Below are 11,501 nucleotides of genomic sequence, written 5' to 3' on the forward strand. Positions count from 1 at the left end.
TAAGAATTATAATAAGAATAATAATAAAAGAATACAGTATATAGAATAAGAAAAAAATAATTTTTTTTCTTTTCGAAAATTTCTGAAATTTTACAGGGAGGTTTTTATATTAGAGGGATTGATGCTATTAAATTTTGGTTGGTAAAGCTTCAGTGGGTGAGGGAGATAAAGAGGATCATGTGTCATATCTTGAGTAGGGTCAGACTTAATGATGATAATTTTACTCATTATTGTATTAGCATTTACAATTTTTTTTTATAAAACTCATCATATTTTTTCCTAATTGTGCTGTAATTTGAAAATAATTGTAGACCTATAAAGTCCCACTGTCATCTGTCTGTCTTTCCTTAATTTTGATAATGAAGTTAGATGAAAGACAAGACCAGATATGGAAACCTTAGGTCAGGTGGCCCTGATGCAAACTGGAAGTTGTGTTATTTCGATTCAAACATTTTCCCCCCCAAAAGGAGTTAGATAGATGACTGGCACAACTCTATTGTTAGAGAAAAGTATGATGTACAAGGGCAATCTACTACTAATTTGAGGTGGAGAGCATATAATTTAAATTAAACTAAAAATATGATTAAAAATTGCAGCCCGGCATTGTGACAATGCCACATTAAATAATTGCCTGTTAGAATTAGTTTGGTTTATTTGGTTACAACCAGGGATGTGGAGTTGGTAGATTTTTACTCGACTCGGACTTTTCCTTAGAAACTTTTTTATTTCAAAGCTAAAATACTCCTCTAAGTAATGACATAGTCAATATATAAATATGTGTGACCGCATAGAGACACATATTTATATAAATATACAAATGTGTTTCTTTGACACCACGTCAGGATGTGACACCACAGTCTTGCAGGACTCGGAAATCATGACTTTACGTCACGCGAGCAGTAGTGGATGAGCGGTTGGATTTGGAGTAGAGGTGAGGAGAGAGACGAGGAAGTGATTTCACTTGGATTCCATATTAACTAACAATAACAATTTTAATTAAAACAGAAGAAAATACAGATATACTCGATATCAAGCATGACTAAAGTTCCCCTTAATTATTACTAGGCCATTCGAGAGAGAGTTTACAAACAAATTGCGTGTTGATAAATACCTTTTTAACTGAGTCGAATCTGTTTTACGATGACTGGATAAACCGTCGATGGAATGTTTGAGGTTCGATGAAATTGTTCTGAGTCTTTAGTGTGTCTGGTAACAGGAGCACTGATGTGGAGGCATGGAGGTGAGGATGTGTGTAAGATATCCTTAAAGAGGCACGGTCTTTGTCACAGTATTAATTCTTGGGAAGAGAATTTGGGAGGACGACTTCTGATGCCAAATCAAGAGGACAACACTCAAATTCTGGGGTTCCTTCTGGGTTTTTCCATCAGGTCAGGAGGTTGCTGTTAAGGACCTAGCGTGCAATACTAGAATTTTATTGAACATTCCAGGTGACGCATTAATGACTAAATGGATCCTCCTCAACAAGGAACCAAATCCATGGGAAATAATTTTTATGGATTTTAGCCTAACTTGATAAAAAGATCGAAGTTAGACGATGGAATTTCAAAATAATTAAAGTTTAAAATAACACTTATGTGAGGGACGAACAGACTCTCAATAATGTATTCAATAATTTTTACTTTTCCGGCTGTTATATATAACAGAGGAAAAGTGTAGTGATTGGTCAAAAAATGATCCCACCCCAAATTGTTGCATTTTTTTGACTCAGAACACCTCAAAATGTCAAGATATGCAAAAGATTCAGGTTTTTTTTCTGTATGTACAAATGTTAGACTGTATGGGAGGCATGATTTTGAATTGGAGTCAGATGGTTTAACACAGGAGTTATTAAGCTTCAAAATGGTTTAACTAAATCAGTTGGTACACATTCTAACATCTATGCATACAGAAAAAACTCTGAATGCTTTTGCACTTCTCTACATTTCAAGGCTTCCTGAGTCCAAAAGAGTAAAAATCTGGAAAGTCATTTTTTGACTGTTGATCGTTCTTTTCCTTTGTTATAGGAAGATACTGTATAACTGCCAGGAAAGTAATAATGACAACAATTCTGATTATTTTTTAAAAATACAAAATAAAACTATTTTTAAAAAAGTAATTAAACATTAATTTGACACATCTTTCTGAATATATAAATTCACATTTATTGACTTGTTTGATGGTGGCAATGGTATTTGGTAAGCATGTATGAATAAAAATAGTAAATATATTTGTACACAAACAAATTAGTTTAATAAAAATGTTGTATATAATATGAGTATACAGTCGACCCCCCCCCCTATAAGATATAGATACGTTCCATTCTTTAGGAATCCAATTTCTTAAGAGTCGTTCCAATCACAGCCCGACACGTGTCAAGTTTACGGACTATGGCTGATTGAAAGGTTTTCTTCCATAAAATTAATCGATTCTAGACTAATCCGACTCAACATTTCCAAAATACATATATTTTTTTTGGAAATAATCCGTATAAACTACGCTATAAATAAAAAATTGTAGGATTACTTACCGAATGTCACCATTCGACATCGCCATTGCTCAANAATCCATTAAAAATACATTTACAGGCTTTATAATAATATTTACATATAAAACTTAATTTTTGGTATCGAAGTTATTTTTTTTTAAATCTTTAATATTTTTTTGAGCAAAGAAAACCTCTATTCGGTATTTTCTAAAAAAATAACTTACTAATTAATCTGCGTGTTTGACATTTTTATACTTAACGCTACAGATGTAAGGGGATGTTTTTGATGTAGTTATGAGGGCATTTTTTTGAATTTAACCTTTAAAAAAACATTTATATTACAGCCGTGAATATTAAAGATATTATTTATGATGACCAAATAAATTTTTTAGGCGTTAACATCATTGTTTCGTGTAAATATTTTAAAGAAATATTTAAAAGTAAACAATTCACGAAAGAATTGACATTCGTAAGCTGAATACAATCATTAAATCATTCATTCTATTGTGAGATTTTTTTTCTTACCTAGAGGACATCTGTTCAATAGCTTCTTCAACAAGGGTGAAGAGTTTGACTTCAAAAAACCGGGGTTAGTTTTTTTCTTATTGAATGTAGTGGCACGTGTCTAGAAGAATCATAGCGTGCAGTTAATTGATATCCATTCAATAGTAAGATGATGCTAGAAAAATATCAGGACTAAGAAATGATAGACTGTTTCTTTGTCTCATCAGCATTCAAAAAACACCTAGATAACTGTTTTTTTAGAAAGATTTATTAGGTATAAACACGTTAGATGCCGCCTTTCTAATGAAATTCGACAGTGACAATTTCTTTGTTTCTGTTTAAAAGGATGGAAACGTAAAAAAAATACGCATCTTTAATTGCGAATTGAGTGTTTTTCTTTTTTTTTTTTTTTTTTTTTTTTTTTCTAGTGCATAGTAAACATTACCTTCATATTTTGTAACATTACCTTTTTCTATCTATACTCATTGTGACTGGTGGGTCAGCACCTCTTTGATGCCCTGTCAGGACTGACACCACCATGTTGCGATTGAACAGTAGCTGAGATGGAATGTTGATTCCGTCACGCGGTCAGCCGCATATGCAGACAATCATATCCAGGATCTAAATTTGGGTTGAGAGACAGCGTACCGGAAGTAAAATACTCAGACTAAGTTAAAAAAACAACCGTTTATTTGTAAAGCATAGGAAATACATTCTATACAATTTTGATTGTGAGTATACTAAATAGAGCTAAAATAGGTTTAGATAGACCTAACTTCATGGTTCTTGAGAGAGAGAGTTTACAGTGGTTTGCATGTTGATAAATACCTTTTTGAAGTTGAAGGATCTGGTTGTAGTCTCATGGCAGGAGAGGATAAGAACAATTCTGGACAAGGTATATATGGCTAGATGTTGTGGTAAACTTGCCGGAAGTAGAATTGAAGTTGAGCGAATCTCAGATTTATGTGGATGTCTAAGATGAAATTATTCCAATTTGGTGATGACAAGGTATTCCATTTCAGAGGCACTAATGTTTGGGTCAGAGTTAATAGTATGGTCCGTTTCAGAGGCATTAAAGTCAACATGATTGGGTGAGTGACTGGCAGCAACTGACTTTTTAGGCCGTCAAAAATGATATCAGTTCAATATTGCCCGGCTAAGAGGTTAGCAGATCTTGGGAATGCATTGCGTTTGCCATCGAGAAAGTGTAAGTGAAGATTTTCTCTGGTAGCTGAGGAGGACAATTTTTGAGCAATATGACGACATTGACAATTTGATTTTTGTTAAAATTCGGAGTATCACATCATATTGGAACTCAAGCTTAATTTTGAGAGTAGAGACAAGTTTTATAAAAAAAAAAAAACTAGCAGATGAGCTATATGTTACTTGGCAAAAAAGTAGTGATAATAAAGTTTAAGATTATTAGATTATAGCTGTTCTTACCCGTTTTCACTGGGTACAAGAATTAGGTCCCCCTCTTCTGAGACTAATTAGAAATTTTTAGATGGATCTAAAAGTATGTTTGATTTTTCACAAAAGCACAAAAAACTACATCTAAAATAGTACAGTATAAACAGTTCTTCAGAGTAATCCTTAACCCTCTCCCTCTACCCCGTGAGAGGAATTATTATTATTTACCCATCTCAATTATAAGATTGTGAATGCTAATAATGAGTAAAATATTCTGACCACACTGGTGATATGAACATGGCCCCTTCTGTCTCTACCCTGTCAACCTTTAATTAAGAACCAAAATTTAATAGCATTAATGCCCTTTATACACATGCTACTATGCCAAATTTTGTTTCTTAAACTTTATTCTGTTCTGAAGTATTAAACAATATTTCAGAATGAGTAAAGAAATTAAACAAATTAGATGCCAACATATGTGCGCACGCATGAATTTTTTCCTTTATTTGACATTTTTTGGATTTGAGAGATCTCCCAAATGTATAGACTTGCAAAAAACTCGGAGGGTCAAATGTGACACGATTCAAATACTTTTTCATTTTTCATATACATAACAAGTTGGGAAAGTAAAAGGAGTTGGGGGATTTTTGACGACTCCAACTTCACTAAAACACCACGACTCCACAGCCCTGGTTACAACGTGACACCTAAGTTATCTGCTGAGGGGAGGATGTATCCCAGGAAGACTTTTATGGGAAGCTGGGCCCTATTTAGGTGTTACTAACCTGAAGAAAACCGAGAAAACTTCATGTGGGCAGTCTGTTTGTGATTCCAGAATCCACAACGAACTAATTACCGGTGTGCAGTGGTTTTATCCATCGAATACTGGAGAGCACTTATTAGAATTAAGAAACTACTGTTTAGAAATGAAAAAAACTGGAGTTTTAGTTGTGGAAAATTAAATATCTATAGACTTCTTGTAGGGTAACACTTTCAATTCCATGCAGGCAAGTGCAATATGCTACCTGTTGCAGTAATTAAGTGAATATAATATATATTTTTAAAAATTATATTTTTTAGTTGACTGATGCCCGAAATGTGCTGTTGTCACATATCAACTAAAAATGATGGAAATAAAGCCAAGTGTTTATTTATAACTCAAATGTAAGTTCAAAGTTCAAATATTGGTTTTATTCAATGTGACATTCCTGCAATGATGATTATTTTTTTTATTATTTATTTGTTTAAATTAATATTATATTTTGTTTTATAAAAATTATTTTTCAAAATTTATTATGAATTTTAACTTATTCAATTTGTAATAAAGTTAAATTTGATTGATGGATACAATGATCATGAAATCTTTACACACAACTTTTCTATTTAAAAAACATCTTTAAATATGTAAGAATAATTAAGCTAAGTACATTTTCTTTGATTGTGAAATTTTGTGTGTACAGTACAGTACAGTACAGAACATAGTTTCTGCATACTTGACCTACAGTGTTTGTCCAATAAGTATCAGGATTGAAGTCATAAAAAAAAATTATTGAAGATATATGTACTGTGAACTAATAATCTTGAAAATATGACCTTCCTTCATCAATACACTTCTGCCAATGTTTTTCCAGTCTTCATACGCCTCCTGGAAGGTGGCAACCGCAAGGCTGTTCAGGCACCCTGTCAAAGCAGCTTGGACCATCTCAATCATCCCAAAATGATGTCCTTTCAGGCTCCTTTGATACGAGGGAACAAAAAGAAGTCAGGGGAGCCACATCTGACTGTAGGGTGATTGGAGTAGCGTTGACATGTTATGTTTGGCCACACAACTAGCAACCTGTGTGGGAGGCACTAATTGTGCCTCCCACACAATTAGCAACGAGATGCTCCATCACGAAAATCCTATGTGATGGAGCATCCACGTATTGGCAATCTCCTTTCGGATGCAGTGGATCCTAACCCTCAAAAGTTCTTGCACTTTGGCCACATTTTCATTGGTTCAGGTCACTGTTGGACATCCAGCATGTTGTTCATCTTCAACATCTGCCAGCCATCTTTAAACCTTTTATGCCACTCAAAAACATGTGTTCTGGACATGGCTTCATCCTTGTAAACCTCACAGATCAGATCCAAAGTCTCAAATTGAACAAATCTGCTACTAACACAAAATTTGATGGCAAAACACTGCTTGATGGTTTGCTGCATCTTGACTTGCAATGCAAGCACGATCTACACACTCCAAAGGCTTGGAGACAACTGAGCCTGGTCTCATAGCTTACGTGACATCCCCCACCACCAATTCCACCCATAGAAACCATCCTCCACCCTTTCCCATTGGCAGACAAAATCAGTCCTGATACTTATTGAACAAACCCTGTATGTCAAAATATGACTTTTCATAANTTTTTTTTTTTTTTTGCATAGAATGCATTATTGCATTTTACATGAATTTATATGGGAAAAATTGTTTCACTTAATGAGTGTTTCACATTACAAGTAGATTCTGGAACAAATTATGCTTGTTAAATAAGGTTCACTGTATAAAAACAAAAAATAAGTAGAAATAAGTACTGTATATAAGATATACCTTATTTTTTATAATCATTCAAAATCTGACAATATGCAAGAAAAATTCTGATTGTCATTGGCCCCCCCCCCACAAAATACACATAGAACAATGCTGATGACTTTATTTCAAACCTATTGCTCAAAACAAAGAATATATAAAAGCATGTTATTAAAGTAGTAACTTAAACTTTTTTATTTAAATCTTAGTTTATAGAAACTGTTAAATTAAATTAAAATATTCATTTGCTGATACAACAATAATTACACAGTTTATTTTAAATTTTTCTTTGTTTTGAAAGAATATAACCTGAGTGAAAATCATAAAATAAATATTTCATAAGAATAGAAAAATTTTTAAAATTGTTATGATTCTTATATATATTTGTTTTTGCATTTGATTTCAATCAACAATCTTCCTGTTATATATTATAAATAATAAATGTNATAAAAATTTTTAAAATTGTTATGATTCTTATATATATTTGTTTTTGCATTTGATTTCAATCAACAATCTTCCTGTTATATATTATAAATAATAAATGTTATTTATCAATTTTTATTTTTATTCATTTTAAGTTTTTTATAGGAAGTAGTACAGCAGTAAATACAGCAACAAAATTTGACATTGCACCTGCAATTACACAAATAGTCCCTACAACAAGTCATTCTTTAAAAATAATATTTAAGGATCATCAGGCATGTGACTTCAAATATGTTTGGGTTAGTATTCTATTAATTTTGTCTTAACTAGTAAAATCAATTATTACATTATTTTATTACATTTGTTATAAACTCTACTGTGTAAACCTTATGTTCATTTAAATTAGTGGCTTGTTTTTATTCTTTTAATGACATACGTCTGTTGATTTCATTAAATCATTTTCAGATAAATCCTTATCCCATTAACAAGGTGTTATAACTTAGCTAATTGAGGAATTGTTCCTCTATTAACATGTATTAATTATCTGTGTAGGTATCAAACAATGCTTTTTTAACATGCTATTTATTATTTGGATGGCTGGATTTGAGACAATTAAGATGTCAGCCTACTGCCCAGGGTCCTTAGATTGAATCTAGGCAAGCAATTCAACAAATTTTTTTCAGAGTGATCTGTCCTAGATTTGTTTGGCCCAGTCCCTCTCTACAGAGGGCATGAAAGAAAGGCCTTCTTAATCCCTTCAGGATGGAAAGAGTCAAAACTCAAAATGAAAAAATATTATTTAATACAAATTAAATTAAATTAAAACTCCAAAATCTTTAAACGTCCAGTAGTAATCATATACAAGAGGTATGTAGATGACATCTTTATTCTATGGAAAGCGGAACCGAACATAAACAGTTTCATAAGTGCAATGAATGACAATCTGTATGGACTCACCATCAAATTGGATCAGAAGAGCAATACTGAGGTGCATTTCCTTGATATCCACCTACAACTTGATGGCACTAGGGTGGTAACGAAAGTACATTACAAATCATGCTATAGGCCATTGTTCATCCCAGCCAACTCAGCGGACCCATCTCATAAGATCTCTGCATTCCGTGCCCTAACAAGGCAGGCTTTTACACACCATACTACATCTGAGGACACTGAAGCGGAGTTGAAACGCATTCAGAACATAGCAATACAGCACGGATATAGAAAGAACCTGATACACGACCTTGCCTGCGCATACATATCACGAATAGCCGCGCGCGACACTTCTAACATACAAGCAGCGGCCCACGAAACACACAACGTAAATAACACAGTCTCATGCGGTAGTTGAGTACAATCATCACCTCAACTCAGTTTACAGGGAGATTGCCACCCATACTAACACTAAGATTGCATACAAGAGGCCTAGCATTGTATATGGGCTACTCCGCGGTGGCAAAGACAAAATCAATAAAAAGCAAGCACCGGGTGTTTACATGGTCCCTCTATGGGACAACAGGTTTCAAAGGGAATTAGTTTATATTGGGTCCACAAAATGCTCTGAATAAAAGATTGCAGGAACACAAATACGACATCGTTAATAAATGGCACACCACCGCCCTATCAACATATGCCACTGAACCCGGCATAAGAGCTGACCTACATGAGGCCAAACTGATCAAACTTTCTCACCGGGTGGAACACCTGCGAAATCTGGAGGCACTGGAAATTTACAAAGCCGGGTTATGCACCAATTGCATTAATGCTAATGATGCAGTCAATGTGTCACACGCTTGGAAGTACTGCTATGAGGTAACGGGAGACGCCCACTCCAGCAATTAAAGACCACATCCCCGTTTGGTGTATTTATTTATATATATTTATATAATTGTATGTATTACATATGCCATTCCGTCGCCATGGCAATGCACATGCATAACTGTATTCTTTTAAAATCCGTTTTGTGATGTTCCATTTTTCAAAATTAATTTTCAAAATTTAATTTCATAATCAGTGTTCTACGCTTGCACAGGTTCGAATCTAACTGGTTTTTAAACCTGATGAAGACCGAAAGTACAGTCGAAAACGTTTGTTTATTATTAAATTGAGTATTACTGGACGTTTAAAGGTTTTGGAGTTTTAATTTATATGTTTTCCAGTATTCACGTAAGATTTTAGTTATTTATTTAATACTTATCTAGCAGCAAATATTTTCTAAATTTTGAATATTTTTTTCTTTGAACATATGGTTTATGAATAAATATATTTGCATTTTAGTATTTAGCTATTACCAAATTTTAAAGTGCAACTAAATAATAAAATTTAAAATAATTTATAATAAATCATGATCAAAATGATTTTCAAAACTAATCAAATTTATTTTTTAGCCTGTAGTATATTTGAAAACTCAGAAATTTGATTTTCTTTACATTTTTAGATGCAGTCTGAAAAATATTTGCAATGATATATACTAAATTATTTTTACTTGTGAAAATTATGGCATTGGAACAGGAAAGTTGCATGGATGTTATGTGAAAGAAAAGCATTGGGAAAACTGTTGAGAAAGTACTTTTAGCATCTTCATTTGAGTTAATAATAGATTCTGTTAATGCTTATCATAATCATGCATTTTTTTTGAGAAACTTATTTTTTGCAATAATTATCAGAAAACAATACTTTCCCATGCAGTTTTAGATTGACAAGTTCTTCAGATGTAAACATCAGTATAGAACAGTTTTCCAAACAAAAATTTGAAAAATTAAAAATCATCTTCTTTGAACCATAAGCATGACTTGGTCAAGATGTGTTTGAAAACTTCCAAACAAAAATTTGAAAGTTTTTTCAAATATATCTTGACCAAGTCATGCTTATGGTTCAAAGATGATGATTTTTTAATTCTCTTGTCAATGCTTTCGAATGGTATTCCAAAATTGGAACATTGAAAAGAATTTTAAATATTTTTCCATATTCAAATACTTCAGTGGTTAATGTTAAGGAAATTAAACTTCTGATTCAAACTTTTTTTTTCTAAACTTTCTAAATTATTGTAAAAATGAGAAATTTCCAATTCTATTGCTATATTTGAAAAGTACAGAATAAGATCAATTTGCATTAGATTTTAAACTGAAATTAAATTGTAATTTTTTTATATGCGTATAAGTGTATTTAATTAATTAAAAATTATGGAAGGAAAATAATTTTATTTTTTTATTAATAATGAGTAGTGTGATCAAATGTCTGACTATTGACACCTTCCCTCCATTTAGTCACACATCAAGATTGAGTGTAATTTGTTGTTCTTTTTGGATTTGCCTAAAACTAATTATACAGTATTTTGAAAAATGAGTATTTTATTTTTATGAAATTCATAAAGATTTATAATTTGAGTTTTTCAAGGGATCAAATTGTAAGAAACATACTGAAATAAGGCAAGATCCCTGTCAAAATCCACTTAGATGTCCATTCATATGAGAGAGAGATTTTGATTTGTTAAAACTGGTAATTTATACCTGATTGACCCTGCATGTTTCTCACTTTATAAAACATTTTATGCCTAAATTCTGAATACTGAACTTGACAAAGAAAAGGAATTTCAAAAAATTTTGGAAATGGCCACTCTAGTGACTATTAATAATTTTTCTAAAAGTTTTATCAGTCTACTGAAATAAAATACTTATCATTCAAAAATGAAGAGAATTATTTTATACTTTTGAATTCAAGAATAAAATATACAAATTAAAATTTTTTTATTTTTAGGAAATAAATTTTCATTTATATATATATTTTAAATGACTTGTTTGGATATTTTAAAATGCTTATTTTTCAGCAGTAAATTTATCTAGTAGAGATTATTATTTGATCAGAATTTCCATGGCTATATCTGAGTTTTCAAATATGCCACAAAAGTTTTATCAAAAACTAATTCAACTACTTCGAAAAATTTTTAAATTCATTTTTAAAAAACAATTTTATTATAAGTATCAAATATTTCAATAAATTTTTTTTTCTCTGCAATTTTTATAAAAACTTCAGAAATTTAAATTTCAATATTTAATATTTACTATTTATTTTATATGTTTATTTTTATACTTATTTATTTTATTATTTAATAGCGGA

At 31.8% G+C, this 11,501-nt stretch overlaps 1 protein-coding gene across 1 annotated transcript in view; it reads left to right on the top strand.

Annotated features, from left to right (window-relative positions):
- Positions 1-11,501, top strand: part of LOC111633481 — a 34,140-nt gene that overhangs the window by 12,175 nt on the left and 10,464 nt on the right. Inside the window, exon 3 of the mRNA XM_023378062.1 lies at positions 7,554-7,707. Coding sequence (XP_023233830.1) covers positions 7,554-7,707 — 154 coding nt within the window. The remainder of the gene's footprint in view (positions 1-7,553; positions 7,708-11,501) is intronic.

Source organism: Centruroides sculpturatus, unplaced genomic scaffold (assembly GCF_000671375.1).
Source record: "Centruroides sculpturatus isolate CEXI.00-Female unplaced genomic scaffold, Cexi_2.0 scaffold618, whole genome shotgun sequence".
In the NCBI taxonomy this organism is placed as follows: Eukaryota; Metazoa; Arthropoda; class Arachnida; order Scorpiones; family Buthidae; genus Centruroides; species Centruroides sculpturatus.